This window comes from Bipolaris victoriae (genome assembly GCF_000527765.1).
Source record: "Bipolaris victoriae FI3 unplaced genomic scaffold scaffold_10, whole genome shotgun sequence".
NCBI lineage: Eukaryota > Fungi > Ascomycota > Dothideomycetes > Pleosporales > Pleosporaceae > Bipolaris > Bipolaris victoriae.
In genome coordinates this window covers 212,271-240,076 of record NW_014575382.1, presented here as the reverse complement: position 1 = coordinate 240,076, position 27,806 = coordinate 212,271, and the positions used below count along the sequence as shown (strand labels likewise).

Below are 27,806 nucleotides of genomic sequence, written 5' to 3'. Positions count from 1 at the left end.
TGATTCCCTCTCCTTCGCATTTGTATAGGAAAAAGGTAGTCGAAAACAACCCCAAAATCACCACCATATCACACCTCCTCGTACCACCCCCCCCAAAAAAAAATGGCATCCAAATTTCTCCGTCTAAACCGCAACTTCCTCCTCGCCCGCCCAACCGCGCGGCTAACCCCTACATCACCATGCGCACTGCGCCTCGGCACAACCTCCACCAACGACCTAAGCAACCACAACACCACGCGCCCCTTCTCGCAGACCCCGCAGCCAGCCCTTCAAATCGACTCAACCTTCATCTCACAAATCACAGCTGCCGAAAAGGCCATAACCGGCAGCGACAAGCCCGTCGCCAACGGTCCCACGGCAAAAGCCCAAGCACACGCCGGCCAGACACTCACGGGGAGCATAATCCACGACATCACCATGGCCGAGAGGGCGATAACAGGGCGTGAGGATGCCATAAAAGGCGGTCCTACATCTATCGCTCAGTCGGCCTTGACATCTGGCAATAGTCCTAACAACAACAACAATAACAACAACAATAATAATAATAATAACGCTGCGAATGCAACGACGTCATCGCACTCCGGTACCCTGGACTCGACGACGCTGCATAAAATTACAGAGGCAGAGAAGAAACTTACGGGCCAGGATGGTCCGGTTAAGGATGGTCCTACGGCGCATGCGCAGAGCCATGCGAATGAGCCGATTACGAGTCAGGCGTTGCATGATATTACTGTTGGGGAGAAGAAGGTTACGGGTGGGGAGAGGGTTAAGGGGGGTCCGACGGCGACGGCGCAGAGTGAGTTGAGTAAGAGTCGGGCGTGAGGAGGTGATTGTGTTGTCAATCTTGTATATTAACATTGGGTGTATGTAATAAGTAAAAAAAAGTGTGGAAGCTACTGTACGATATGAATTAGTTTGGGTAAGAAGGTTAAGGGGAAAAAAAGATACAAGGACGATTAGATATGAGCGTATGATAATAGAGTCATGACCAAATATCACACCCAATGCAAGACGAAGAAACAACGTTGTACCTACCCATCTCTATCCCTCTCCAACTATCTAATATCAACCACTCCTCAGCCATCCAACACCAAGATTGGCCATGTCCTTCCACTTTTCAAAACTCTTCCTTTTGCTAAACCAATATGGCCGTTCACTTACTCCGTCCAACCTCGCTCCCAACAGCCCATCACCACTCGAATCCAACTCCCCAAGTTCAGTATCCTCATGTATCTCCGCTTCCCGAAAGCCAAGCGCCGACTCTGCGCCTTGTCTTGATTTTGTAGAATGCATTCTTTGCAAGGTAGTAGGATATTTGGGACCGACTACATCATTGGACCGAATGCGACGCAGACGATTTTGAAGGTCTGCTGCCTTGCCGTGTCCCACAGTCCTGTCATGTGTATTTGTAGGCAACGTACGGTAGTCGAAATTCGAGTTTGCGCGGCGGAGGTTGTACTTGCGAGGGCTTTGCTCAAGGGTTCGGCCTAGCTCTTGGATCGTCTCGTCCCGGTCGCGAACGCGTTTGAGGGATTCTGTGCGTGGTGCTGCAAATGCACGGCCTTGAACGGATCGAGAGGTATGACGACTGAGACGTGGGGGTGAGTGATTTGCGGTACGCTTCTCCTCAATCGCCAAAGCCACTTGTGTGACGGAGTTGGGTACTACGTCGAGAGAGTTCTGTGGCGCAGGTGTCAATCGAGGGCAAAGAGGACACATTCTTGTGATGACACGCACCATGTGGATAAGCACAATCGGTAGCTGAACAGTAACAAGCCTTCTACGCAATGTCAGCTTGATCTGTGAAACTTTGCGTGCATCCTAACGTGTGTGCGCTGCAGACGATAACGTTGAGGAAATATCGGACTTCAAAATATTTGCCTGCATGCAATATTAGTGTTCTGTCTATGTTATGGCGGTAGTTTCATACCACATTTCACTGTAGCATGCCCACGGGGAACTTCCAGGTCGCAGGTACGGAGGTGAGTTTGGCCTGCAGCCACACCATGCCAGCCAGCCGAGCCATTCTTTACCATTGCTTTGCTCAATATGGTACGCTCATTGCTGTCAAAGATACGAGCCTGACCTGCAGACTTCTCCATAGTGGATGCAGCAGCCTGCACACAGTTCTCATTAGCATCAGCAAGAAGCAACAGAACAGACTTTTGCTACAAACATGTTTGTAGCACAGTATGTCTCTCTCCAGCTGAAGCTCAATCTTCTTCACTGTCTTGTGGCTATTATTGGCAATATAAACGTCGCTGAAAATGTTTGTACCGCTGACCCATACTTGACGATGTATGCCTGCAGTGAGCCGGACGACCTCAACAGTCGTGTCCCGGGGCCTGATCCACTCATCAGAGGCATTCAGTGGGCTGGGAAGTGAAACCAGTGCCTTTTCAGCTGTCATATGGTCAGAGCCGCCCAAAAGACAGGCGTAGTGAGAAGACATACGATCATACACGGGCAGTACAGTGACATCTTCAGAGGTTCTAACAAGATGCCGCTTGCTCCGGTCCCGGATGAGCAGGGACGCATAGAGCAAGTATCGGATCCTCGCGTTCTTTGAGTAGAATGGAGGAGGTCCAACATCAAGTGGGAGACTAAGGCTGAATGCAAGATTAGTAGTGGAAGGCACAAGATGCCAGAATTTATTTTCTGGGCCAATTAACTCCTGCGTGTCCACCATGTTTTGGGGCGGGGGATTCTCCCTGTCAATGAGCTCTGTAGCCAGGCTCAGGAACACAGCCCGCCTATTGCCGCTGGTTTCCTCAATTCCAAGAAGATCGATAGATATCTGAGCAATGTCTAGCGTTCGTCTGTGGCGTACTCGCTCCGCATCGTCAATGTATATCTGGACAGTCCCTTCAATACATCCTCCACCGACGAATACTCCTGCTGATAAATCCAACCCGAGCTCAATTCGGGGATGGCGGTGTGCCGGATGTTCTAGGAGCTCTTTCGGTAAAGACTGACGAATGAACGTCTTGGAGGGGGTGCGCCTATTGGTGTCATGTGCGACAGGGTTGAAGCGTGCAGCAGTGAGGCGGACAGGAGACTGAGATTGGCCATGATTAGGGATGCTCCTAGTCCTACTTCTAGAAGGTGATAGGGGCCTTGCTTGTACCAAGTTGAGTGTTTCTGCTGTCGTGCTTCGTATTATGCTCTGGGGTAGTATTTGCTGTGTCTTTCGCATTCTTGAAACACTGCGTACACGAAATTTTGAAGATGACCGCGGGGGGATATTGCTTGCAGAAACACTGGATATGTTGGTTCCGTTGTTGTAGTCTATGAGATTTTGTGATGACGGTGTTTCTGAAAATCTGCCTCGATGAACGTATCTCAAACCATCGCTCTCGACGCTGTTTCTGCTCTCGGGTTCAATATTCTCCACATTCCGAACATCATTGCTGTGACATTGTCTGGACGCGTCATGAGAAGCCGGTGACATTTCGGTAGGGGATGGGCAGTGGAGAGGAGTCCCGGCCAAGATATCGCGTGACAAAGTGTCAGCAATGGTCGACTCAGTTGCTTCACGAATGTCTGATAGAGTTCGGGGCTTTGTACGAGAAGCGACTGCTGGATGTGCACCGGGCCCGTTGGTAGGGCTGCCGATCATGCCGTTGTAGCTCAGAAATTGCGTGTTGTCGTATTCGGGTGACACAGACGGAGTTGCAACACCAACCGGATGTGGTGGAGGATACAGATGCAGGTTGGTATGTAATCTCTGCCTAGTGTCGGACCCGAGACCTTGCTTTCGTTAGCAGACATTCAATCATCTCTGAAAAGGCCATTTCTGCCTACTTTTCAGGGGGGTTAGATTGGTAAATACGAGACCTGAAAGTAGTGAAGACGGGAAGAAAGTCATACAAGACAGTGTCAATGCTGGGATATGTTGGTGGACGAGTAGAGGTTGTGGCCCGAGGGTTGTACAAGAAGAATGCGTATTCTGAGATGGGTGATTATGGCAATTGGCGGGGCAAAGCAGCGAAGTAGTGAGGCAAGAGCGTTGGGGTGTTTGCTCCTTCTACGATCATGTCGCACAGAGTAGTCAAATCAGCAAGAGCAATGGGCAACGTCAACAATGGAAATGTGCAATTTTCTACGAGGCATTGTGCAATTCTGTAAAGTTACAGTGGACTGCGGTCCGCGGATAGTACTCTAGCTGAGGAGCGGTTCAAAGCATTAGCATAAACCATATTTTGCGCCAGCAGTAGGTGTACTCTAGTAGCAGTAGCATTGACAGCGGCAACAATGGTACCGTACCCATGGATACGCTTCGGAGTATTGTTAGCTGGAATCGTATGAGGAGAGTGACTGGGAAGGTGACGAGCGTGGAGGGTGAGGGGAGACATGTGGTTGGAGACGAGGTTGCTGTAGGGCACCCCCTGCTGCAACGTCGTTGGAGGTGTAAACATCCAATTGCAGCGGCGAGCCAGGCCCAAAGGGGCAAGTATATCCGGGGCATACGCAGCTCCGGCCCACTGCGGGCGCACAGGTGGAATTTGAACCTTTGTTCACGGTGGCTCTCAGTGCAGAGGGTCGCGGAGGGTGAGTGGTATGGCGAGTCTCGACCGTGTGCAGGTCAGGTGGGTGCTCAGGCGGACATTGCGGGCGACGACGCTACGACTGGACGTGGTTAACGAGGCTCAGGCGGTGCATAAAAGCAACGGCTTCGGCGATCCCATGGCCAAAACTCGGTGTGTCTCGAGGGAGCCAAGGCGTTGGTACTAGTGATGGGCGTGGCCCGGGGCTTTGGCGGCTTCCCGGCGGGAGCAGGTGCGCTGCCAGCCAGGCCGGTGGACAGACGCCGCGGTGCAGGTAGTGACATGGCCATGGACGAGGTGGATGGACGTGGTTGTAATTTGACTTTTGTCGGCGCCGGTCGGGGCATGTCATGCAGACAGCTATGGACGCGGACGGGTGCGCCCCCTCACTCCCGTCAGCCCATGTGTGCGAACGAGGAGAGGTGATATGCCGGCCGAGGAGGTCATCGGTATGTGCCAACCCAGGCCCTCGCCCTGCCGACGTCGGCCTCTGCTCTTGCGGAGCGAGTGCAACAGTGACGGAGCCGCGTGGCGCAGCGGGGCAGCGGGCGGGTGAGCAGGCAGATGGGTCGTGTGTTGTAGAGGGTCGTATGTGTAGCATGTGTACGCAGAGAACAGCAGAGGGCTGGTGCGTCCATTACATATCATATCCGCGAGCGGTGTCCTGTGGCAGTCGAGCGAGCACTGTGGCGGCGCGTCTGCGTGCGCTGGAGAAACCGGAGAAAGCAGTGCAAAAAGTGGTGGTGGCGCGGGAGCTAAGGGCGCGCTAGGCCCAAGGCGGCATGGCAGTCCAGCCCGTGAGCAGCAGCCATGTTCAGGGCCCCTCCACCAAGACGTCGACTGAACGCACGCCCAGGCAGGGCCTGCCCATAGTAGTCTGCCACCCTCGCTCGTGATGATGATGATGCTGATGATGCGACGCTGCTGCTGCTGGTGCCACTGCCCGCTGCGGCTGCGGCTGCGACAGGCCCCCCCGCGAAAGAAAGAAAAAATCTCTGCTTCGCGGCCAGCCAGTGCTCATCCCGCCCGCTTGGCCGTCATAGCGAGGTGGTGCCCAGCGCCGGAGCGCCAACAGTGGCCATTTGCTGTCCGCCCGCCCGCCCACCGACAAAGCACTGCTGGGGCGGCCAGCCGCGAGTCTTAACCACACGGAGTCGAGCTGGCTGCGCTGGGCAGGGCAAAAGAGCGTGGTCCGCCCGCCTTTTCAAGTCCAGCACTTCCGCCCCTCCGTTCGAGCCCATCTTTGTTTCCATTACCCAAGAGCTTACCTCACAACTACTGCGCGACCACCCACAGGCCCCAACCCTTTCTTCTTATCAGACATTATCAATCCCCCATACACACCGTATCCATTCCCCGTCCCGGCACTGCGGCTGCCCACTGCAAGCGCGTCTAAGCGACCAGAGCCTCTTGTCACCCTGACCGACCTGCCTTTGTCGCCTTTTCCCCATCTCTTGGCGCCCAACGGCCCCTCTATCAGGACGGAGGGGTGCGCTGGCCGCAGATGGGAGATAGTCTCGTAACAGATATGACGGCTCCCGTGGGCAAAGTAGAGGCTCAGCGCGACGGTTCGACCTCGTCTATCGGATCGTCGCCCGAGCCTGGCCTGGCCGAGCCATATCCCCAGGAAGAGCCCCAGCAGCAGAAGCGCAAAGGCGGCCGTAAACCTGTGAGCCCTCCCGCCACCAATTGCCGCCCATGACTGCAGCAGTTGCTACCGCGTCTATGATAGAACTAACACGCCCTCGTAAGATTTATGCCACCTCGGAAGAGCGCAAGCAGCGGAACAGGCAGGCCCAGGCCGCCTTCCGTGAGCGAAGAACAGAGTACATCAAGCAATTGGAGAGCACCATTAAGCATCATGAAGACACCCTCCAGAACCTGCAAAATAGTCACCGCAATGCCGCTGACGAGTGCCTTATGCTCCGGTATAAGAATTCTCTACTCGAGAGGATTCTGCTAGAGAAAGGTAGCCCTGACCCCGTTTTTCCCCAGACGTCTGATCAAGCAACACGCGCTAACCCGCTACTTCGCCTCTAGGCATCGACGTCCAGGCTGAGCTGCGCGCAAAGACTGGCAGTCCAAATCTCGGAGCCACCAGACCTCCACTAGCTGCACACGCCTCGCCCAACCAGGCCCCTCTCCAGCAACGTGCCATGTTGAATAGACAGCAACAGAGGCGCTCGCTGCAAGGCCCGCCCAAGATTGACGCCTCCAATGGCCTACCCATGATCCAACCTGATGGTCCTATTCAGCGATCTCCCTTGACCCAGCCTACTCCAGGCTCCCATCTTTCATCTCCTGCTCAATCAGCGACTCGCTCGCCCAATTTCATGCCCCATGGTCAATCAGTATCCCCCAATTTTGGACCTATGCATTCACAACAGCAGCAGCAACAGCAGCAGCAACAACAACAGCCACAGCAGCAGCAGCAACCACTTCGACCACAGCCACCTAGATCAAACTTTACCCCTATGATGGGAGCTCAACGACCTTCGCTAGTAACAAATCAGCCTTCCTCAAACGGCATGTCAAATGCTTCGACTGTCGGTAACAGCGGAAACGGTGTAACACCGAGCAACGGTCCTTCCTCATTCTACCAGACGCAGTTCACGGACCACATGAGTCAACTAGGCACGCTAACCCGTTTCCTTTTCTTCCCCTCTACTTATGTATAGGACTTTGTAATCCTAGGCTAATATCCTCTTACAGAGCAGGAGTATGAGGAACAAGCAGACTCCTACGACCACGACGATCCGAGCGATCACTCTGCCGGTCCCGGCCCATTTCCACAACAAAACTTTCCACCTTCAAACAATATGCCACCGCCAATGCCGCCTTCTCAGAACCCTCCCTTCACCAGCCCGGCCGCATTAGCACCAAACGATGGTGGCCAAGTCTTCAATGGCATGAGCAACAACCATCTCTTCGACCCTTACGATCCAATGCTCGACGCCGATCCATTCGGACTGTCCGCCAGCATGCACTTCCCCACCATGTACGAGAGCAGATGATGCTACGAGAACGATACGATAGTAAGAGAAGATTATTCCGGATGTCCACCAGGGACCGTGTAAAAACTCACCTATTCATACCTTCTTGACCACGTTGTTTAGCGGGCGCAACAACTGCTTTTACCCAACCGACCATGTGTCATTGCCGTACGACGGTGTTCGATACGAAAGACCGGTCGCCTTGGGATAGTGATATTTAAAAGTTTTTATTCAATCTGTGGCTTGGACGCGACAGTTGTATTTGTGACGGGATGTTTTTTTAGGCTCCGGCCATGAGGAAGTGGGCATGCTTTACAAAGTAACCCAGTCTTCTACTGTGGCACCGCGGCCTCTTGATTAGAGATTCAGTGTTGCTTTGTATATATTGTAATGCAAAGTCGGTCGCAACAGCCATTCTCGCGCCTCACCAAATCTGAAACAGGAATCTGACATTGATATTCACAAGTAAAGGCAAGTTTGGCTAATTGTTCATCTGTCACCTATTCTCGCTTCAAAGCGGGGTGCACCTGACTTGTTATGGGTGAACTTCGACTTGCGTCTGAATGCGCACTTGGAATAAGCAAACCACTCAAAATTCTACCAGCCACTTTCGGGCGCCATGGGCCTGTGAAATAGCATTTCTGGACATACAAAAAAAGTCACATTTACCCCTCACAAGCGATAGTACAATAACGTGTCCAAGCGCCGTACGCGGCGGCACAGAGAGCTACCCTTTGGTGCTTCTTTGTGCCTTCTACGGATGGTCTGTGCCCCACTTGACTCGCTTACGGCAGCAACCCACGCCGATTTTCGAACCTCTTGCCCGCAACTTCGCGCCCATTACCCCGTTCGCGAGCCACATCTGAGAGCCACGTCCCTAACCACCGTAGGGAAGCTCTCGAATTCTTTTTTCCACCCGGCAGATTGTGCATCTAGAAGGGCAAAGCGCGAAAGGCGCTCCAATCCGTCAAGATGTCTCAAATCGCTTCAAAGGTAAGCTCTCAAGTCACCCCACTGCGAAATCCAAATCCGCGCCTCGCAATTGGGAGCTGCAGTGCCGGCTGCAGTCCTCTATCCAGTCCAATGGCTAACTCCAAGTGCAGAACATTTACGAGCTGCTGGGTATGTCTGGATACATGGCACAGTCGCAGAACAAACACTCATGACCCCGCAGGCAATGACCCTGAGCTCGACCCCAACAGGCCGGCTGACCCGCCAACGAGGGCAATTGAGAAGCCCGTCATGAGGCATGGCAAGCGCGATGGATCCGACCTCCCCAAGTCCATCCCCGAGAGGCAGAGCCACCAGAACCGTGCCAAGCAGACCGACAATGCCAACGAGAACGGTATGTCAGACATGCCGGGTGCTGGAGATACATTAGAACCTCCGTAGAGCATCCATGCGAACAAGGGCTAATGAAGCACAGCTTTCCGGGATCGTGGCGTAGGATCTGACAAGAACCGCGGAAGGGGATCTGGTGGTGAGTGGGGATCCAATGGTCGGTTTGTGTTGATGCTAATCCCAACTAGAACCTACTGGCACTGGAGCTCGCGGTGGCCAGCGCGGTCGTGGTCGTGGTGGACGCGGTGGAGGCCGTGGTGGTGCCCGCGGCGAGGGTGACCGTCACAGCAGGACCGGCATCAGGTGAGAAAATTCCCCTCCTTTAACCCCACTTTGACCATGCTAACATCTTCTAGCGAACACGACAAGCAAGTTGCTCACGGCTGGGGAGGAAAGGACGGCGACGCTGAGTTGGCTGATGAGCAGGCTGGCGAGGCCATCGCTCAGGCTGAAGAGAAGGACGCTATTCGGGAAGATGCCGAGGGCGAGAACGCCGAGCCCGAGCCCGAGGACAAGAGCAAGTCCTACGCTGCCTACCTTGCTGAGCTGGCCGAGAAGAAGCTTTCTCTTGCCGCCCAGAACGTTCGCAAGGCCAACGAGGGTAGCAGCCAGAAGTTCCCCGAAGGTACTGCGCTTTCCCGCGACGACCAAGAAGACTTCATTGCCGGTGGACAAGGCAAGGCCAAGCGCGAGCGCGCGCGCAAGGAAAAGGTTCACGTTGAGCTCGACGGTGACCGTATGCTTGCTCCCCCTCCCCGTGAGGGCGGCGGCCGAGGACGCGGCCGTGGCCGTGGCGAATTCCGTGGCGGCGAGGGACGTGGACGTGGAAACGGCGAGGGACGCGGTCGCGGCGAAGGTCGTGGAGAGTTCCGCGGACGTGGCCGTGGCGGTGAGACTCGTGGACGTGGTGATGCCCGTGGTCGTGGTGGCCGCGGCGGTGCCCCCGGTCCCAACATCACCGACTCAAGCGCCTTCCCCAGCCTCGGCGCATAGAAAGCGCCAGCACTCATTGCGGCCTGAAAGCCGGACGTGTCCGTGTCCAACGGTCTGTTGTGGATGAAACGAACGAATGAACAACAAGGCTATTTCACGACTGGATGAACCAACAGGGAGCTGAAGGACGATATCAAGCATCTTTGAAAGAGAGGGCACCGGGATGTGAATACTTTTTCATTTACCGGTATCAAAAAAATGTAGTCAACTTGAGCTCGACCTTTTTTGCATGCGTGTTTGATTGTTTGCTTCGTTAGTGTCTGGCGTGATGTATTTGTGGTGGTTTTTAATTTTGATTGAGAGAAGCACACGGCCTAAGGAGACAGTTTTCCTTTGGGTAACTGACTGCTATCAGTTGCCTTGGTTGCAGAAAGTCGATGGATCATGCGGTAATAATCTGTTCAGTAGCAAAGTAATGTAGCTCACAGTATACGTATATGTGTATATGTCTCTTTCAAAAGAACAAAATAGGCACTCGAGTAAGGATATTGCTGTATATACCTTTTGCTGGTATCTAGGGCAAACAACATGATGCAACATGAATTGATTATTCTTTCCCTACCCTACCCTAACCTATCTGACATGTACACAATTTGGAGGGGATGGTAGAGAGAGAGAGACAATGTACAGAAGACGGTATAGAATTGCATTGCTTGATTTCAGTTTCTTTTTTTTCAAATTTCTGGAAGTGGGGGTTTTTTTGGGGGGGGGGGGGGTTGGTTAGGTTGGCAAAAGAAGAAGAAAGGGGGGGGGGGGGGGGTTGGTTAGGTTGGCAAAAGAAGAAGAAAAAAAGAATGATTAAGTTGAAAAGAAGAAGAAGAACAAAAAGAAATGTGGGTAATATGCACACAGAAGATTTAGGGGGAAAAGCATAGTGGTATGTAGAGGAGGAAGGAGAAGGGGGGGGGGCATGAGAGATGCGGTGAGGAAGAGGAATTGATGAGACGCTACACCTGTATATCGGGGATTGCTTTAGTCGTAGTGAGACTGTGTGTAAGGGAAGTTGAGAAGAAGAACAAGCAGAAGATAAAAAAAAGAAATCCAGGGCCATTGTCAAGGTGGCTCAAAGTACTTTTTTTTAAAAGACAGGCAGTACAGTACTACAGCTTCGTATCCATTATTCACATCAAAACCACATGAATCGTTAATTCTACGCCATTCATAAGCTGCCTTTAAGAACGCTAATTTCCCAAATGAAGAAAGAGAGAGAGAGAGAGAGAGAGAAAGACCAAAAAAACGCCATTCATGCCGCATAAACTTCGAGGGAAAGAAAAATACGATTACGAATTCAAACCACTCAATTCCGCACTGCTCTCTGTTCCTCGAGTCTTTGCATCCACGCTTTGTGCTTCTCGACGCCCAGGTCCCGCGCGATGATTAAAGCGTCTTTGCAGGAGTCGCAGACGAGTAGGTTGCAGTCAGAGCAGTCGTAGGCAATGTTTGTTCGAAGATCGGGAGTACGGGAAGTCGAGGTTGCTGATACCGGGTTGAAAAGCGAGAACTTTTCTGTTGAGCCGTTGCTTGGTGATAATGTAGACATGAGGTGATAGTCATGGCTGTCCATTGATGCACGGCGCTGCTGTTGTGGTTCAGCTGGGGAGATGATGTTGCCGTAGACATCAACAACTGATTCGCAATGCCGGTTCAGGTATTGCGTAAGCGGCGATTCGTGGTCGGGTGCGCTTTGTGAGAGAGGAGAAGACACCGTGTTGGTTTCGCAAAGCGTCACTCCTATTGTGGCGTCGTCGCGGAAGAGATTATGAGGAGGTACGTATTGACCATGCCTCCTTACGCGACCATGCTCTCTGGCAATCACTCGCTCTGTACTTGTGTCATTCACTCTTGACCCCAGAGATATCGTTTGGGCTTGCCCTATCGACTCAACACGGCGCGGCTCTCTGATTACTGGATATATCGTGCTCCAGCACTTCACACACTCCAGCGTTGCGTTCGAAGAATCTGCAGTGAGAGCCTGTGCCAAATCGATCTTGTACGGCTTGAAAAAATGAAAGCAATTCCAAGCGCGGTCCGCGAAATCCTGACCTGGTTCGTCGCCAAAGTCTAGGGCTTGCCCTGCCCAGTATGAAGCAGTCCCCCTATCGAGGTTTACGGTTTCGGCCGATGGTGCAACACGAGCTTCAGTATCTCGATGTTCTCCTTGCATGGAAGATGTTTCGGGTGACTCCGATGATTCCAAAATGCTCTCATTGTCGCTCTCATGTTCATAGTCTTCGTCGTCAATACAATCACCCTCGCAAAGATCCGGATTACCCATGCAGTTGTAGCAAAAATGAGCCCCGCAACGGCAGCTCATATGCCTGCACCCAAACATACGCTTAATTCCATGCCGGCATTTTGGGCACTGCTTATAGCCCCAGCTCTTCAGAAGCTTGGTGGTCTCTTCGTCGATGCCAAACTCGGAGACATTGCACGCACTGGAAGGGTGGGCAGTCAGTCGGCAGTCAGAGCAGATGCTCGATTCGCAAGCAGGACATGCAAACGTCTTTGAAGTTGGTATTCCAGTCCCAGAATCTGTGCGTTTTCTGTCCGTTTTTGTCTGCTCAGGAAGAAGTCGTTCCGGTATGAAAGCTGAGCATGTAGGTACGGGGCAATAGAAGGGATTTGGAGTCAGCCACTCCTCATACTTTGCTTTGAATACAGCGATTTCTTCCCTAGACAGATGAGGCGTTGCGTGGTGTAACTGGATCGGACCACAGCACCGTGGCGGCATGAGCGTCATGTCGTCACAGGCTTCGATAAACATATACCTGATACATGATCCGCAGTATACACTATCACAATTCTTACAGGGCTTGAAAAACTTGCCCTTTTCGTTAGGCTGCGCTCTGCAACAAGTGATGCACGGAACGGTGGACCCTTCCGAAGCATCGCTAGGCTGCGGGTTGGACTCTTCCAAAGCATCGCTGGGCTGCGGAGGTGCCGGAGTGGATGGGACTGTTGCGATGGCGGGCCCATCGATTTCGATATCAGGGAGTTGAATCGACATAAGGCAATGCTCTGCAAGGAACAGGTTGAAGGCAGTAGTGGGTTCTTGTGTTGTTTCCATCGTCGTGGTGGGCGTGCTGTTTCGCCGTCGACAGACTATCGGCAACGGGGCTGAAGATGTGATTGTGATGTCGTCGTAAGAGAAAGGTCGTGATAGTTGCCGTACACTCTCTTTGCACTCTTGTGGTGTGTCCGCGTGCTCAGCCTTGTGATAGGTAGGCGCGACGATGGAGACCTCAACTTTCGCGTGCGGTCGCACCGCTCGAGAGAGTTTGCAGCCCATGGTGAAGGTGATGGTAAAGAAATTTGTGACTTCATAGAGTTGGGCTGAATACAAGCGTTATATGATAAGAAAGGCGTATGAGCTTGACTCGAAAAAGGCTGTTGACTCAAACTAAGGCGGTGCTGCCTTGCGACTGCCTTGAGCCCTCCGACATGGTTGGCCTGACCAAAATCTTGTCGAGAGAACCCGTCACCAATCTCATCCTAACTGCGATGATAGCTTCGTGCCTGGAAATGGATCCCGACGACATCTCGATGGCCTATGACTGAACAATTCTCTTCTTGGCGGAAGCATGATGAGGCTGAGCGGCGCCCGAGAGCTTCAGCCCTTGGAGACGCACTGCCCGGTTGCAGGGCTAGTGCAGTGTCAAGCAGAGGCCTTGCGCCCTTTTCAGAGCCTCTCGAGAGCGATGAAGAGTTTTGGCGTACATACATATATATCGACTCAGCTCTCAAGCAAGGGGCATAAGAGAGGTAATGTTTACTTTGCGTCAACAAGTCACCATAAAAGTCCGTGCATTGCTTGCCCCCAGCGTCTAGCAAAAGTAGTGGTGGTCATGACCGCCTTTTCTAGCAGCCCCACTACCATTACTTTTGCTCGACACCGTTAGTCACTGTTTCATTCTTCCGTCGAGGTGCTTTTACTGGTTTTGGCCTAGGCCCGAACGGCACCAGGCGGCTGTTTCTTCGGGCAGCGGGTTTGATTACGCGTATGCCCAACCTAGTCTGTAGAATATGTACTATTTGCGTGGGTTTGCGGGCTAATTTAAGCCTCAAAGATTGCAGGGTCAGCGGCGCTGTATTGATTTCTCTCGTCGCCAATACAATGGACAAGGAGTGTGTTCCATGTTTGCTTTCATGTTGTAGCCTTGGAAATAGGCTTACTAGACATGGCCCGAGCCTTTGTCGAAGCGATTGGATGTCAGCGCATCTCAACGTCCGTCCAAGCCGTGCAAGACGGTCCCCCAAAGCCGCAATCTTGGTATAACGTTTTGCTCAAAATTGAACAAGCGCATTTTCTTGCACAGAGCCCGCCTGGAACCTTATGTACCTACTTGTACTCCCTAGTGACAATACGAAGAGCTGAAATGGTGTAGAGGACAGCCGCGGGGTACTCAGTATGGTTGCATTACCGTGGTTCTTTTGAGGAAGCGAACCAGACTGTCCTGTCAAGAGTCAGGTGTCCAAGCAAGTTTTCAAGTCTACGGGGATGCCAAGCGTGAAGTTCTAGAAAATGACGCTAGCAAGCCGTCTCCATGCGGGGTACAAGGGCATTGGCCAATGCGGCTTCTTGGACGGCAGAGAGGTACCATGATGATTCTTCGTCGTTGATGGGCGCAGCGGTGCGCTCTTTTGCTAGCGGACCAAAGATGAGGAATGGCTACTATGATGTTCGTCCGAGGCTCGTAGTAGGGGTCAAGGTAATTAGAGATAGATATACAGAGTATATACTCCGATGTGCGACAGGGGCAAAGCCTGTCCTGTAAGCCGAATCCCAGAGCTGTCGGCAAATGGGCAAGGCACAAGGCGCACTTTGTACCCCCGATGTGATGTTGAAGCTCCTGCGGTACCTTGTCCCATCTCCATTGCGACTACAGTTTAATGACAAGATGTGGACAGGCCAAGTAAGCCGCTATTGCTCATCACATGCCGAAGGGCTCCGACGGCGCGCAATTCCGGTAGGCGTAGACGCGATGCTACTTGGAGGCCGAAGCGTGGTACCAAAGGGCCAACATCGGAGGCGGCATGTCGGTGACGTGAGTGACTTTTGCATGTACTACTTGCCAAGGGTGGAGTAGTGGAGGAGAAACTGGAGCCGTTTTGCTCGGGGCTTACCACATCACCCGGTGGAACAGGATGCTAAGACGCGCATGGCGGCCTACTAGATGCTAGTCTCTTGGTCACCAACCCAACGGCCATTGTCCAGACGCCCATCTGGGGTGGCCACGACGGCCAATGTTTCCCAAAAGGTACTGCCGAAGTATAGCCAGCGTTTGTATGCAGACGCTGTGGAGGCTGCAGGTGATGGTGGACAGGCTCCGGGGAGCAGTTGACGGCATGCCATGTCCCAAGGTAACGGAACATCGGTCAGTGGTAGCTTGCCGGCGACAGGCAGAGGCATAGTTGAGGGAACAAATGCTCGTTGACGACAGGGACCCCGCATGCTGGGCGCCGTGCTGGGCTTGAGGGAAATGACACGGGCAGCCAGATAGCGCGCAATCCAACCCTCCTTGTCAGAGTTTGGACGGTTGTGTGGCGTCCAAGAAGGCTTCGGAGGGGGAGCTTGTGTGCACGTCCGAGGATGGTAGATGACGATGTACAAGGCCCTGTGCACGGCTCATGCATTGGCCGGGCGCCCTACTCGAGTGCAGATGGATGTGCAGTCGACGCCCTCCCGGTGTGGATGCATGGGGGAAAGGGAATGCAAATATCGACATATCGATGCCGGCTTTGCGGTCTTGTGCAGCTTGTTCGGCAGCCCTTTGGATAGTATCCATGTCCACACCCAAAGCCGATGTCCAGCCAGCAGCCAACAACACCACGGCCACTTGGGCGTCCAAAGGGAGACGCGGTGCTCTGGGAAGAGACGCCAGGGGGCGGGGCAGGGGTCAGCAGGCAATGATGCATCATGGTCCCCGCAACCAGAGCCATCCCGGACTGCCGCTTGCGCCTGGGGATGCGATGGGGCAAGGCGCATGGTGCTAGCATGGAGACAGGTCGTTGGGGACGATCTGCCCTTGTCCCTTGCTTGGGCGCGCAATGAAATAAAGTCATCACGATGCCCCGACCTTTTGTCTGCACTGTGTCTGCGACTGCATTCAAGTCCTCGTTGCAGGTTGCCTCACAAGTAGCATCTGTTGCTGTGTTGCTCGTGCTTCTGCCTCTGCGTTCCTCAGTCACCCAGACGCCACCATGTTGTGGCTTGCACAAGCATTGTTGGTCGGCCTTGCCCAGGTACGTCCAAACAAACGCCACCATGCGTTTATGCCAACAACATGACTCTGCCGACAATACCAGTCTGGCCCTGCTCAGTCGCCTTGCAATTGCACTCAAACGCTCTCTTTGCACGCTCAAGCTGACAATGACAAAAGGCATCGCCCAGGTTCCCTCGTGCTGCCAACGACACGGGCAGTGGTTCTTTGAACAATGCCCAGAGCCCGCCATTCTACCCAAGTCCGTACGTATATGCTGTTCTCTACGTTGAAAGACCCTGCCTGCTGCAAGTAGTGCATTCGGCACTGGTTTTGCGGGTGACGGGTGCGCCTTGTAGGCCCTAGCTATGGTGCCACCCAAACTTGACCATGTAGACCCTGATGTTTGCAACATTTCTCTAACTGTGCACCAGTTGGGTAGACCCTACCACAAAGGACTGGGCGGCTGCCTACGAAAAAGCAAAGGCTTTTGTCAGCCAATTGACCCTTATTGAGAAGGTCAACCTCACCACCGGCACTGGATGGCAGAGCGACCACTGCGTTGGTAATGTGGGCGCTATTCCTCGCCTTGGCTTTGACCCCCTCTGCCTTCAAGACAGCCCTCTCGGCATCCGTTTCGCAGACTACGTCTCTGCTTTCCCAGCAGGTGGCACCATTGCTGCATCATGGGACCGCTATGAGTTTTACACCCGCGGTAACGAGATGGGCAAGGAGCACCGTAAGAAGGGTGTCGACGTTCAGCTTGGTCCTGCCATTGGACCTCTTGGTCGCCACGCCAAGGGCGGTGTAAGTTTGCTACACTACTCAGTTTTTTTTTGCATTCACTAACAAGCTTTTAGCGTAACTGGGAAGGCTTCAGTCCTGATCCTGTACTCTCCGGTGTGGCCGTGGGCGAAACCGTCCGCGGTATCCAGGATGCTGGTGTCATTGCCTGCACTAAGCATTACCTTCTGAACGAGCAAGAGCATTTCCGTCAGCCCGGCGGTTTCAAGGACATCCCCTTTGTCGATGCCATCAGCTCCAATACCGACGACAAGACTCTGCACGAGCTTTACCTGTGGCCCTTTGCCGACGCCGTCCGCGCTGGTACTGGTTCCATCATGTGCTCTTACAACAAGGCCAACAACTCGCAAGTCTGCCAAAACTCGTACCTCCAGAATTATATTCTCAAGGGCGAGCTTGGCTTCCAGGGTTTCATTGTGTAAGCATACCGATAGACTTTGTAAAAGTAAGACGAGAAACTAACGTTATGCTTAGATCTGACTGGGATGCACAGCACTCGGGTGTTGCCTCGGCTTATGCCGGATTGGACATGACCATGCCTGGTGACACTGGGTTCAACACTGGACTGTCCTTCTGGGGCACTAACATGACCGTCTCAATTCTCAACGGCACCATTCCTCAGTGGCGTCTCGACGATGCGGCTATCCGTATCATGACCGCATACTACTTTGTCGGCCGTGACGAGTCTACCCCCGTTAACTTTGACAGCTGGCAAACTGACACATACGGATTCGAGCACTTTTTCGGAAAGAAGAGCTTCGGCCTGATCAACAAGCACGTTGACGTTCGCGAGGAACACTTCCGCTCCATCCGCCGCTCTGCTGCCAAGTCGACTGTTCTCCTCAAGAACTCTGGCGTCCTTCCCCTCTCTGGAAAGGAGAAGTGGACTGCTGTATTCGGAGAAGATGCTGGCGAAAACCCATTGGGTCCTAACGGATGCCCTGACCGCGGCTGCGACTCTGGCACCTTGGCCATGGGCTGGGGTTCAGGAACTGCAGACTTCCCGTACCTTATCACTCCTCTCGAAGCTATCAAGCGCGAGGTCAACGAGAACGGCGGCGTGATCACTTCGGTCACCAACAACTACGCTACTTCGCAGATCCAGAACATGGCCGGCAGGGCCAGCCACTCGATTGTTTTCGTCAACGCCGACTCTGGCGAAGGTTACATCACGGTTGACAGTAAGTTTTGTCTTTTTGCTGGATAGACGTTGTATTTTGCTAACTTTGGACCACAGACAACATGGGTGACCGCAACAACCTGACTGTGTGGGGCAATGGTGATGTGCTCGTGAAGAACGTCTCTGCTCTGTGCAACAACACCATTGTGGTTATCCACTCTGTCGGTCCAGTCATTGTTGACGCCTGGAAGGAGAACGCCAACGTGACCGCCATTCTCTGGGCTGGTCTTCCTGGTCAGGAGTCTGGTAACTCGATTGCTGACATTCTGTACGGACACCACAACCCTGGTGGCAAGCTCCCCTTCACCATTGGCAGCTCTGCAGAGGAGTATGGCCCTGATGTGATTTACGAGCCCACGAACGGCATCCTCAGCCCCCAGGCCAACTTTGAAGAGGGTGTCTTCATCGACTACCGTGCGTTTGACAAGGCGGGCATTGAGCCCACGTACGAGTTTGGCTTTGGTCTTTCGTACACTACTTTTGAATACTCGGACCTCAAGGTCACCGCGCAGTCTGCTGAGGCTTACAAGCCTTTCACCGGCCAGACTTCGGCTGCCCCTACGTTTGGCAACTTCAGCAAGAACCCTGCGGACTACCAGTACCCTCCCGGCCTTATCTACCCCGACACGTTCATCTACCCCTACCTCAACTCAACTGACCTCAAGACGGCATCTCTGGATCCCGAGTACGGCCTCAACGTTACCTGGCCCGCAGGCTCTACCGATGGCTCGCCTCAGGCGCGTATCGCGGCTGGTGGTGCGCCCGGTGGTAACCCACAGCTCTGGGACGTTCTGTTCAAGGTCGAGGCGACGATCACTAACACTGGTGATGTTGCTGGTGACGAGGTGGCCCAGGCGTACATCTCGCTTGGTGGCCCCCACGACCCCAAGGTGCAGCTCCGTGACTTTGACCGCTTGACCATTAAGCCCGGCGAGAGCGCTGTCTTCACTGCCAACATCACCCGCCGTGATATCAGCAACTGGGACACTGTCAGTCAGAACTGGGTCATTTCCGAATACCCCAAGACGATCCACGTTGGTGCTAGTTCGAGGAATCTTCCTCTTTCTGCCCCACTGGACACTAGCAGCTTTAAATAGATGGGCTTGCTATGGTGGGAAACGACCAAGGAATTTTTTAATAGCCAACAAGTTGCTGTTTTAATTGGTTAATGTTGATTGGCTTCGACATACATACACATCTAGCTGTTACGAACAAGATTTTTTTTATTCAAACAAGGTCAATTGCCGCATTTGGTGAAGTGATTGTATGCGTGTGAGCACGTAGAAAACCAAGGTTATTTTTTTTTGCAGTCCACGTGGGATGACGAGCGTCAAAGGATGAGGGGTAGCAAACAGGCAGCAAACTTGGAACCGCTCACGTGATGGGGCTAGCAAGGGCAGTCAGGCGGTTGCAAAATCTTGCTCCTACGCACGTCGTGTGGGTGAGAGTGGACAGTGTTCGGATGCTCAATATGTAAGTATGAGCAGTCTCATTGTAGCAGTGGTTGTGATGACGGAGCCATGAACAAGGGCATTGTTTGACAGCGGGCGGGCGCAATGCTGGTTTGCACGCGTCACTGAGTCAGCACTTGGGGGATGGATGGGGCAACGATTGGCGACTGGTTCGTGTGGTGTGTGGCGGCGCATGCGAACGCTTTGGTTAGCGGCAGCGTCATTGTTGTTGTCAGTGCGCGGGCGATGGTGGTGGTTGTGCGTTGGACAGGACATGGGCAGAGAGCATCGCACGCGGCACAAACACGGCGTTGACGGTGTGCGTCGAGGTAAAGAGTATGCTGGTGTCTAGGTACACACAGCTGGTGTTTGGCAAGCCACACTCGTCCGGCGAGCTTGTCCTGCGTGTGCCGCCGTCGCCGGCTCCTCCGTATGTGTAGCGTGAATATTGACACAACGGGGTGCGCGCACGGATGCCGGGCTGGGGGAGAGCAGAGGGCATCGGGCAAGGCCAGCGACGTAATTCGTCTCCTTGGGCCTCCTGCGGCTCTGCGACTATCTCCACGCCCTCGATATCCGTCTATCGATAGCTATCCTCTTGCTTCCCCCCCGAACCCTACCCTTTGGCGCGTCTGGCCCCCCAAAGTGCTGGTCATCACCCTCTGCCCTCTTCCCCCGCACGCGTCGCTGGCCCTCTTGCTTGCTGTGCCATCCGCGCCCATCGTCACGCCCGCGCTAGCTGTTCCGTCGCGTCGTGGAATAACAAACACCACTGGGCAACCACGACGACGCTTCCGCCGCCCACCGCACGCCTCCTTCTCGCTTCTTCCACTCCACCACCACCACCTCCACCTCCACCTCCCGCGCCTGCGACCTCCCACCCCCTTCCGCTGTCCCCCCGCCGCCGCCTCGCCACTTGCTCTTCGCACCGTGCGCATTGCATTAGGAACTGGGCACCGACGTTTCGCGGTAAGCACCCAGTCCTTGCTCGTCTGTCTGTGTGTGCGTGTGTGCGCGCGCCTGTGTCGAGTCGCAGGTGGGGCGCAAGCCATTCGCGCCTTCATGGCTCGCTGGCCACACCCATGGTTCAGCGCCCTGCAAAACACACATATGCAATATACAAAAACATAGCCCTCCCGCTGCATGCACTCGCTGACCGTATTGCTTCTGGCACAGTCTCACACGCGCATGCACCATGTCGACCCGCCGCAGTGGACTCCGCTCGCGCAGAGAGCTTCAGCAGCAATCTGACCCCGACACGCCAGATGCCACGCCCTCGCGGAAGCGCAGGCGGGTGAGCAGCCCAACAACTACTAGTGTTGCGGCCAACTTGTACTCACTCGCACAGTTGAACGGCTCTGCCCAGGACGAAGCTGCCTCGGCTGCCGCAGACCCTCCCCGTACCCGCATCACCGAGTCCGTCGCCAGCAACGACTCCAACACGACGCTCCCCAACGGCGGCGATGCAGACAACAACATGGACCCCATCGAGCGCCAGAACCTCGTCATTGCCGCTCTCCGCACCCCCGCATACACGCCCAATGCCGCCATCGACTATGCAAACGACCTGCAGTCGCAGCGCAACGAGGGCAAGAACATTGCCGCCTTTGCAAAGATTGCTGCGCGTGACTGGTGCTTCTTCGTCCAGGACACGCAGGTCAGGATTGGCCGTGTAGACTCCAGCAGCCGTGCCAACCCCCAGAGCTCCCAGGCCGACCTTGCTGGCATGCCCATGAGCGACTCGCAGCGCCAGGATTGGGGCGTACATATTGACCTTGGTCCCGAGCGCCAAATTTCCCGTGTTCATGCAGAGATCAACTTTGACCCCTCGGACCAAAAATGGTACATTACAGTAAACAGCCGCAATGGCCTCAAGCTCGATGATCGCCATCTCACTAGGGGAGACAGGGCCGCCCTGCATTCTGGCATCTGCATCAGCATCATGAGCACCCAGATGCTTTTCCTCCTCGCTAACCAGGAGGACCACTTTCATCCTATGCTATGGCGCCAGGTTAAGAATGAAGATGCTGCCGAGTCTGACAATGACGGTAACCCGCCGCCAAAGTCTCACCAACATGCACACCCTAGCGGACCGACACCAAAGCGGGATCAATATGATCCGTTTCCACCATCCTCGCACCCTCGCCATAAGCACCAGTCTTCACAGGCCTACTATAACCAGATGACATCTACTCCGGGTGGTCAGCCAGGAACGCCCATGACATTCCGTGCCGACAAGGACCCCCGTAGCAAAGGCTCGCCTGCTACCTTCTCCCGGTCTGTCGTTCTGGACACAGGAGACGACATTGACTACAGTCTAGACTCAACCAAAGATATCAAGCCACCCCATAGCTATGCCCAGCTCATCGGCCAAGCAATTTTGAGTAGCGAGGAGGAGATGCTTACTCTTGCCAACATCTACGACTACATCAAAGCCCGCTATGCATTTTTTCGACACACCAACAGTGGATGGCAAAACAGCATTCGTCACAACCTGTCTCTGAACAAGTCGTTCGCAAAGGTTGCACGCCGCACGGATGAACCGGGAAAAGGCATGAAGTGGAAGATTGCCGACAGCGAAAAGGAGGAATTTATCAAGAAGCAGCTTCTCAATCCTCGCAAGGGTGGCGGTATGACTATAGGGTATCGTATCGACGGCTCAGGGCCTAGTTCTCCTGCACTCGGAAATCCAACCCAGGCCACCGAGCGTCTTGTGGGTGCTTTGGAACGTGACAATCGCTCTCAACAATACGCTCCTCGGATCAAGTCACCCCCACGCTCTGCAACGCCTCCGCTTTCTTCCGTCCCTGTCGCAAACGAGTCATATACCCCGGACCGTGGCCCACGTCCATACGGAGGATTCAAGCAGTCCCCAAACACCCGTGATCAGGACCATCGTTTTGTCACACCTGCGAAGCGACTTATGTATGGAAGCAACGAGGGACAAGGTACTTATATCAAACAGGACGAATCTCAACGACACCTCGAGTCTTCGCCTGGTGTAGACCCTGTCAAGCAGAGCGTTCCTGGGATGAAGACCGATGTAGGAAATTCTCCACCAACCCTGTACTCTGATGCCGCCTCCAATAGTATGGGCGGTAGCTATGATACAGGCCGGGTGAACAATGCGCTTGTCACACCCTTGGTTACGAGGCATGCACCTCGCCTTGCGCCTCCCAGCACTGCCCAAATGCCTAGCCAGTATATGGCCTTTTCCAGTCCTGCTCCCTTTTGGAAATTTGTCGATCTCCCTAGCACGCCTGCCAAAGGACCCCTTGAGCTCAGTCCAATCAAACTACAACGTCCGGATTTCAAGGATGGTGACGACGAAGATGACAATCACCCTAGCTCGCCGCCTATGCTACCGGGCAGGAGTGCCGAGCCTGAAGATGATCAAGACCAGGATGGTGAATTGAAGGGTGAAGACGATGAGGATGCTGGTCCGGAGAGCCCAAGCCGCACAGTTTCTCGACCCGTCAGCCGGCGCGAGATTGGAAGCCAACGGTCACGGTCAAATAGTAATGTCAATGGATTAGGACTGGGAATTGTAGGCAACGGCGGAATGGTACGAGGAGCAAGTCTGGGGAGTTTCGAGGAGGAAGCAGAACCCGAGGAAGAGAGCTATGATCTTTCCAAGTACGTACTTGTCCCACACCTCCGTCTTACCACTTTTGTGGTATAACTCTCCTAGTTATAAATGAAAGAACCAATCAACTGACCAAAATTGCAACCAAATAGGGGTTTCCAAAAGATCGGCTCATTCCATCGCAGCATGGCTCAAGCTCATGGCCTGGGTAGTCTTGGCGGTCGATCAACTGCTACACCGCCGCCTCCGCCCCCGCATATTTCGCGCACAAGCGTCCCCGCGAACATGTAAGGGGCGGAGGGAGTGGGAGTAGAGGAGAAAGAGAGAGACAATCACAGATGGCCTGAAATGAGAATGATTACATGCAAGTATGAGCACGAACGATATATCGATATCGGACTTTTTTGTCATGGGGAAATGAAAAAGGGACGTTTGAACGGGGGTTGTTTGGAGGGTGGTTGCTTCGTTTTTATTTCTTCTCTTCAAATCCGTATATTTGCGTGTGTTGTTTGATTAGCTTTCGGGTCTTTCCTTCCCTTTTCATCATCATCTGATTCGGTCTGTATAAAGTTCTCTCTTTTTTTTTGCAGGGGCATGGTCAGGTCAGGTCAGGTCAGATGAGAAATCCGCATCTTGTATGACTAGCATCATTTGTTGTTGTTTTCCACTTGGGGTTATTGTTTTTGTCCTTTTGTTACCCCAGGAAAAGGGATATAAGGAGGGGGCACTTGCTAGACTACTCCGCTATGGCGTTATTCATTGTTGTTGTGTACATGGAGAGAGTGTTGTGGGGGGTTCAACGAAAATGGGGGTAGGATGAGGTGGAGGAAGAGAAGCATTTATCGTTGATGATGCCATGTATCTTTGTATCTTTACCTTTGTAGTTTTACTCTTGTCATCTATCCATGATGCGTGGGGTGATGTGGCATAAGCATACATGTCTCCATAGCAGTGAAATACATGAATCATCACAATTGCATGAAACACATTTGAACATATCACTTCTTGCGTTATTCCGTATGCCAGCTAGACGAGAGATTTGCCATGCATACATACGCATATCATTGTTTCTCCTGCCCTTATCCATCAACCTGCCGCCCATCTAGTTGATCTGCCTATGAGGAAACCATTTGCTTGGCTTAAGATTCTTCTCCTCAAGCGGGGCATCCAAAACACCCAGGCGCCTTATCTCGCCCGCAGAAGGCGCATCGTCGCGCTTTATGTTGGCTTCGGCCTTGCGGTAGGCAGCTTGCAGGGCAAGAGTGCGTGCGGCCTGTTGAACACATGTGTAAGTTTTGGTATTGGAGAGAAGTGTGTATGTATGTGCGTTGAGTGAGAGTGAAGAAAGGGAAACACGGACCTCCTTCTTGTGGTGAAGACACTCGTAGTAGTCTTCAAGAACGGGGGCGCATTTTGCCTTTCCGGAGTCGTCCTCGGCGTTTGTGTTGGTCGTGTAGCACGCGAGGACTTCTTGCCAGAAGGGGAAGCAGCGGGATGGGCCTGTGGGGTTTTTTGTTAGTCTGAATGTCGGAGGCGTTTGGAGATAAGGTATAGGTGGGGGGTTGGGGAGCTGTAATGGGTTGGCGGTAGGAGGTTTCAAGGAAGGTCGGCGAGCGAGCGAGCAGGTATCGGGGATCTGACGGCCTCGCTTGCGTGTTGCAGGCCAGGATATATTGGCGGTATATGCGTGTATGGTAGGCCCATGGCTTGTATAGGTGCCGTGCGTCCATCTCTAGCATCTCCCGATCTTAATCCGTTGTACTCGTGGGGTGATGGTCTAGGTCCTGGGTCTACGCGGTAACCCCAATCTCTTGCTATCCATAACAATCTCTCATCGTATCTCCAACCATCTGCATGCGTTGATCCGGTATCCGCGCCATGTGGTCGGCGTCGTCGCTCTTCGCATTCGTTCCAGTTCCGCTCTTCGTGATGCGATTGCGCTCCTTGAAACCTTCCGCCACCTCCCAAACGCCCACAACATATCCAAATGGAAGGCATCAATACGTACCACCAGCAAGTCCGTATCCAGAAGCCATTGTCGCGGTGTTTAAGTGGGGGTCGTAGGTCGCGATGCGCAGGTGTAGACGGACTTGGATGAGCTTGTGTTACGTCAGCAGCGCACGGATTCGCTGAGCCAATCACTGCAGGTTATTTAGCTTGACTCTCCAGCATTCTAACACCATCTATTCTTATGTTATGGAAAGACAGGCATGCACCAGATTTGAAGTAATCAATTTAGAAAATGTTTGGGCGTTTTTTCCTCTTTCAATACAAGAATGTAGAACATTACTCTTGTTGTGTGGCGGCAACTTTTTGAGAAGCTTGAAGCGACATTACTGGGTGTCGTTGTCTACCAATAGCACAGCGCCCCATACCATACCTTGCCCTTAGCATGCGATATATCGCCATCAACATAAGCCTGAAGAGAATCACACCGATTTGCTACTTGTTATGTTTGCTGTCTGAAGACACACGCGATGACAGTATTTGATTTTCTAAATCACGCATTAATCTTTGTTATAGGCTTTCCGATGGCCAGTATCGAACATTGATTTAAACACAGTCGATTAGACACGCCGATGACTTGGCCAATCAAAAGCTTTACTATAATTATGATGGTGAATACACCAGAGCGATAATTGGACAGCATCATGGGAGACCCGCCACTATCCAAGACGGCGATTTTGGTTAGCTTAGACCCCTGCCTGAAAACCACGGTTCACTAGAATGTAATAATCAATGAAGCACTATGACTACATATTGTATTTAAAACACTGGCTGCACTGAGTACTGGTTTCGCGAACTAAGCTCTCTTGGACCTTTGATGCTACAACGCACTTCTGCTCGAAGCCCAATTTTCATCACCTGAACCGCTATTATGGATTTCCCACGTCTACCAGATGAGATAAAAGCCGCGATCTGTCAGTCTCTAGTATCCAGTGTTGGGATTCCTTCATCATGGAAATTACGGGGGGTTTGCAGTAAGTTTGTTCCGAATCACCCTTGAACATGACTGATTATTATAGGGCTCTTTCAGGAGGAGATTGAGAGAGAGATCCTTCAAAACCAGCCACAAAGTGCATTCTTCATTGATGCTCGATCACTTTCGGACGAGGAAGACGAAATCTGGATTTCCCCGCGGACTCCTGAAAGTTACACTCTAATTCTCCATTTCATGCCGCGCTTTCTACAGGCCAAGGTCGCGAACTCTGGAAGCTTCAATCCCTCCCTCCCTAAGGCTATCATGCGAATGTTCAACTATGTAGCACGACCGCTAGACTCTCCAGATATATATGCCCTTCCTGGGTTGAATGACACATACACATCGAAAGAGATCATTGCTCAGATCTGTCAGAGCATTTGTTGTGTACTCGGAGATGACGTTGTCCTGAACTTTCTCTTCGCAGGTACGCCTACACCGAACTCTATTATTCGACCAGCCGAAGAGCCGCTCAGGGTACTCAACGAGACATTCGATATCCACTTTGAAATCACAGCCGCCATTGCAGTTCATAGCGCCAGTCGTGTGCATTTACTGGTTCGGAACCTGTATGCGGATTCGTTGCAACATGGGATTTTTGGAAACCATCTGATCAACGCTATCAAGCTCGGGGACCTAAAAATTGTCAAGGAACTAACTGAATGCTTCCAAAATCTTCGAATCGGAGAGGCAGATCAAGTCACCCTGGCCGACAATACTATGGAAAATCCTCTTATTTACGAAGCAATTGAAACATCAATTAGTTACAACAGAGAGGACATTCTGCTCATTCTCGTAAGGCTGATACGCCCCACCATTCCCAGATTCGAGCTCAGAGATCTCAAGGCGTTCGAATCCTGCGTCCGCATGGTAGCCCACACCTCCAACGTCAGAGTACTAAGATATCTTTTCTGCATTCCAGTTTCATCAAAGTGGACATTGACAACGAACATTATGCATGCGATTTGCGATTCCGAGGACTATGATCTGATTTACTTCGCATTTTGCAAAGCTGACTGTGCCTACACACATCCAATCTCAGAAGAACATCCCTTGCACATCGCTATCCGGTCTGGACTCGAAGCTACGCGAGCGGTTTACGACACTGGAAAGTACGATATCAACGAACGCTTGAGCTGGTCATACAGGATTTACTCGGATGAACCTGTCACAGCACTAGATGTGGCAATTTATCAACAGAACTATGCGATTATAAAATGGCTCTTAGATCATGGGGCCCATTATCGGAGGAGATTCCCTAGTTTTTATATTTGCGGCAGGATATACAACTATGTACGAGATCGAGCTATTGTGGACGACCCAAGAATGGTAAACTTACCGTCTTATGGGCAGTATGCGAGTATGAGTTGGGAGGCGAAGGAGAGTTTCATATTTGGCCTAGGTTAGTAGTTGTTTGGATGGACTGCGCATCGTCGTCAAATTCTTCAAGCTGATCATTCGACTGGGAAAGGCGAAAAGGGACAATAGAAAATTTCTAGTAACGGTCTGAACACATGAACAGTCATCTTGTTACTCTTCCCCAACAGCACTATTACCATTTCAAAGAAAGGAGAGCTTGATTTATGAAGCCTTTGCTGTTATGCCATCAAAGCCGTTAGTTGTTTAGCCACTTCGCGCCTCAATAACATGATTTCGAGTCTCAAAACTATCAATAAGCACAAAAAATACCATATCTATTTCAAGTGAACCAAAATACATCCACTTCTATTA

At 52.7% G+C, this 27,806-nt stretch overlaps 11 protein-coding genes across 11 annotated transcripts; 7 read left to right on the top strand and 4 right to left on the bottom strand.

Annotated features, from left to right (window-relative positions):
- Positions 1 to 102: 102 nt before the first annotated feature.
- On the top strand, positions 103 to 822 carry COCVIDRAFT_12675 (hypothetical protein; the record flags this gene model as incomplete). The annotated part of the gene is made up of 1 exon (XM_014705088.1): positions 103 to 822. The coding sequence occupies one exon, from the start codon at positions 103 to 105 to the stop codon at positions 820 to 822; it is 720 nt and encodes a 239-aa protein (XP_014560574.1).
- Positions 823 to 1,065: 243 nt separating this feature from the next.
- Positions 1,066 to 3,619, bottom strand: COCVIDRAFT_88518 (hypothetical protein; the record flags this gene model as incomplete). The annotated part of the gene is made up of 6 exons (XM_014705201.1): positions 1,066 to 1,680; positions 1,738 to 1,780; positions 1,827 to 1,881; positions 1,931 to 2,117; positions 2,177 to 2,403; positions 2,455 to 3,619. The coding sequence occupies 6 exons, from the start codon at positions 3,617 to 3,619 to the stop codon at positions 1,066 to 1,068; spliced, it is 2,292 nt and encodes a 763-aa protein (XP_014560687.1).
- A 1,117-nt stretch (positions 3,620 to 4,736) lies between these two features.
- Positions 4,737 to 5,391, top strand: COCVIDRAFT_34333 (hypothetical protein; the record flags this gene model as incomplete). The annotated part of the gene is made up of 3 exons (XM_014705200.1): positions 4,737 to 4,821; positions 4,904 to 4,989; positions 5,221 to 5,391. 3 exons carry the CDS (start codon positions 4,737 to 4,739, stop codon positions 5,389 to 5,391), a joined length of 342 nt encoding a protein of 113 aa, XP_014560686.1.
- Positions 5,392 to 6,075: 684 nt separating this feature from the next.
- Positions 6,076 to 7,561, top strand: COCVIDRAFT_34332 (hypothetical protein; the record flags this gene model as incomplete). Its single annotated transcript, XM_014705199.1, has 4 exons — positions 6,076 to 6,208; positions 6,259 to 6,516; positions 6,588 to 7,193; positions 7,260 to 7,561. The coding sequence occupies 4 exons, from the start codon at positions 6,076 to 6,078 to the stop codon at positions 7,559 to 7,561; spliced, it is 1,299 nt and encodes a 432-aa protein (XP_014560685.1).
- A 951-nt stretch (positions 7,562 to 8,512) lies between these two features.
- On the top strand, positions 8,513 to 9,874 carry COCVIDRAFT_23251 (hypothetical protein; the record flags this gene model as incomplete). The annotated part of the gene is made up of 6 exons (XM_014705113.1): positions 8,513 to 8,533; positions 8,644 to 8,662; positions 8,715 to 8,885; positions 8,967 to 9,020; positions 9,070 to 9,184; positions 9,238 to 9,874. 6 exons carry the CDS (start codon positions 8,513 to 8,515, stop codon positions 9,872 to 9,874), a joined length of 1,017 nt encoding a protein of 338 aa, XP_014560599.1.
- Positions 9,875 to 11,171: 1,297 nt separating this feature from the next.
- Positions 11,172 to 13,163, bottom strand: COCVIDRAFT_88624 (hypothetical protein; the record flags this gene model as incomplete). Its single annotated transcript, XM_014705198.1, has 1 exon — positions 11,172 to 13,163. One exon carries the CDS (start codon positions 13,161 to 13,163, stop codon positions 11,172 to 11,174), a length of 1,992 nt encoding a protein of 663 aa, XP_014560684.1.
- A 2,912-nt stretch (positions 13,164 to 16,075) lies between these two features.
- Positions 16,076 to 19,155, top strand: COCVIDRAFT_23249 (glycoside hydrolase family 3 protein; the record flags this gene model as incomplete). The annotated part of the gene is made up of 6 exons (XM_014705112.1): positions 16,076 to 16,117; positions 16,255 to 16,340; positions 16,509 to 16,881; positions 16,935 to 17,296; positions 17,353 to 18,059; positions 18,116 to 19,155. 6 exons carry the CDS (start codon positions 16,076 to 16,078, stop codon positions 19,153 to 19,155), a joined length of 2,610 nt encoding a protein of 869 aa, XP_014560598.1.
- A 369-nt stretch (positions 19,156 to 19,524) lies between these two features.
- On the bottom strand, positions 19,525 to 19,785 carry COCVIDRAFT_88791 (hypothetical protein; the record flags this gene model as incomplete). The annotated part of the gene is made up of 1 exon (XM_014705197.1): positions 19,525 to 19,785. The coding sequence occupies one exon, from the start codon at positions 19,783 to 19,785 to the stop codon at positions 19,525 to 19,527; it is 261 nt and encodes an 86-aa protein (XP_014560683.1).
- Positions 19,786 to 20,704: 919 nt separating this feature from the next.
- COCVIDRAFT_88542 (hypothetical protein) lies at positions 20,705 to 23,386 on the top strand (the record flags this gene model as incomplete). Its single annotated transcript, XM_014705196.1, has 2 exons — positions 20,705 to 23,145; positions 23,248 to 23,386. 2 exons carry the CDS (start codon positions 20,705 to 20,707, stop codon positions 23,384 to 23,386), a joined length of 2,580 nt encoding a protein of 859 aa, XP_014560682.1.
- An 811-nt stretch (positions 23,387 to 24,197) lies between these two features.
- Positions 24,198 to 25,131, bottom strand: COCVIDRAFT_34326 (hypothetical protein; the record flags this gene model as incomplete). The annotated part of the gene is made up of 3 exons (XM_014705195.1): positions 24,198 to 24,368; positions 24,456 to 24,595; positions 25,104 to 25,131. 3 exons carry the CDS (start codon positions 25,129 to 25,131, stop codon positions 24,198 to 24,200), a joined length of 339 nt encoding a protein of 112 aa, XP_014560681.1.
- Positions 25,132 to 26,684: 1,553 nt separating this feature from the next.
- On the top strand, positions 26,685 to 27,476 carry COCVIDRAFT_49389 (hypothetical protein; the record flags this gene model as incomplete). The annotated part of the gene is made up of 1 exon (XM_014705194.1): positions 26,685 to 27,476. A coding segment is annotated over one exon (792 nt), but the record flags the coding sequence as incomplete, so codon positions are not given.
- Between the last annotated feature and the right edge of the window lie 330 nt (positions 27,477 to 27,806).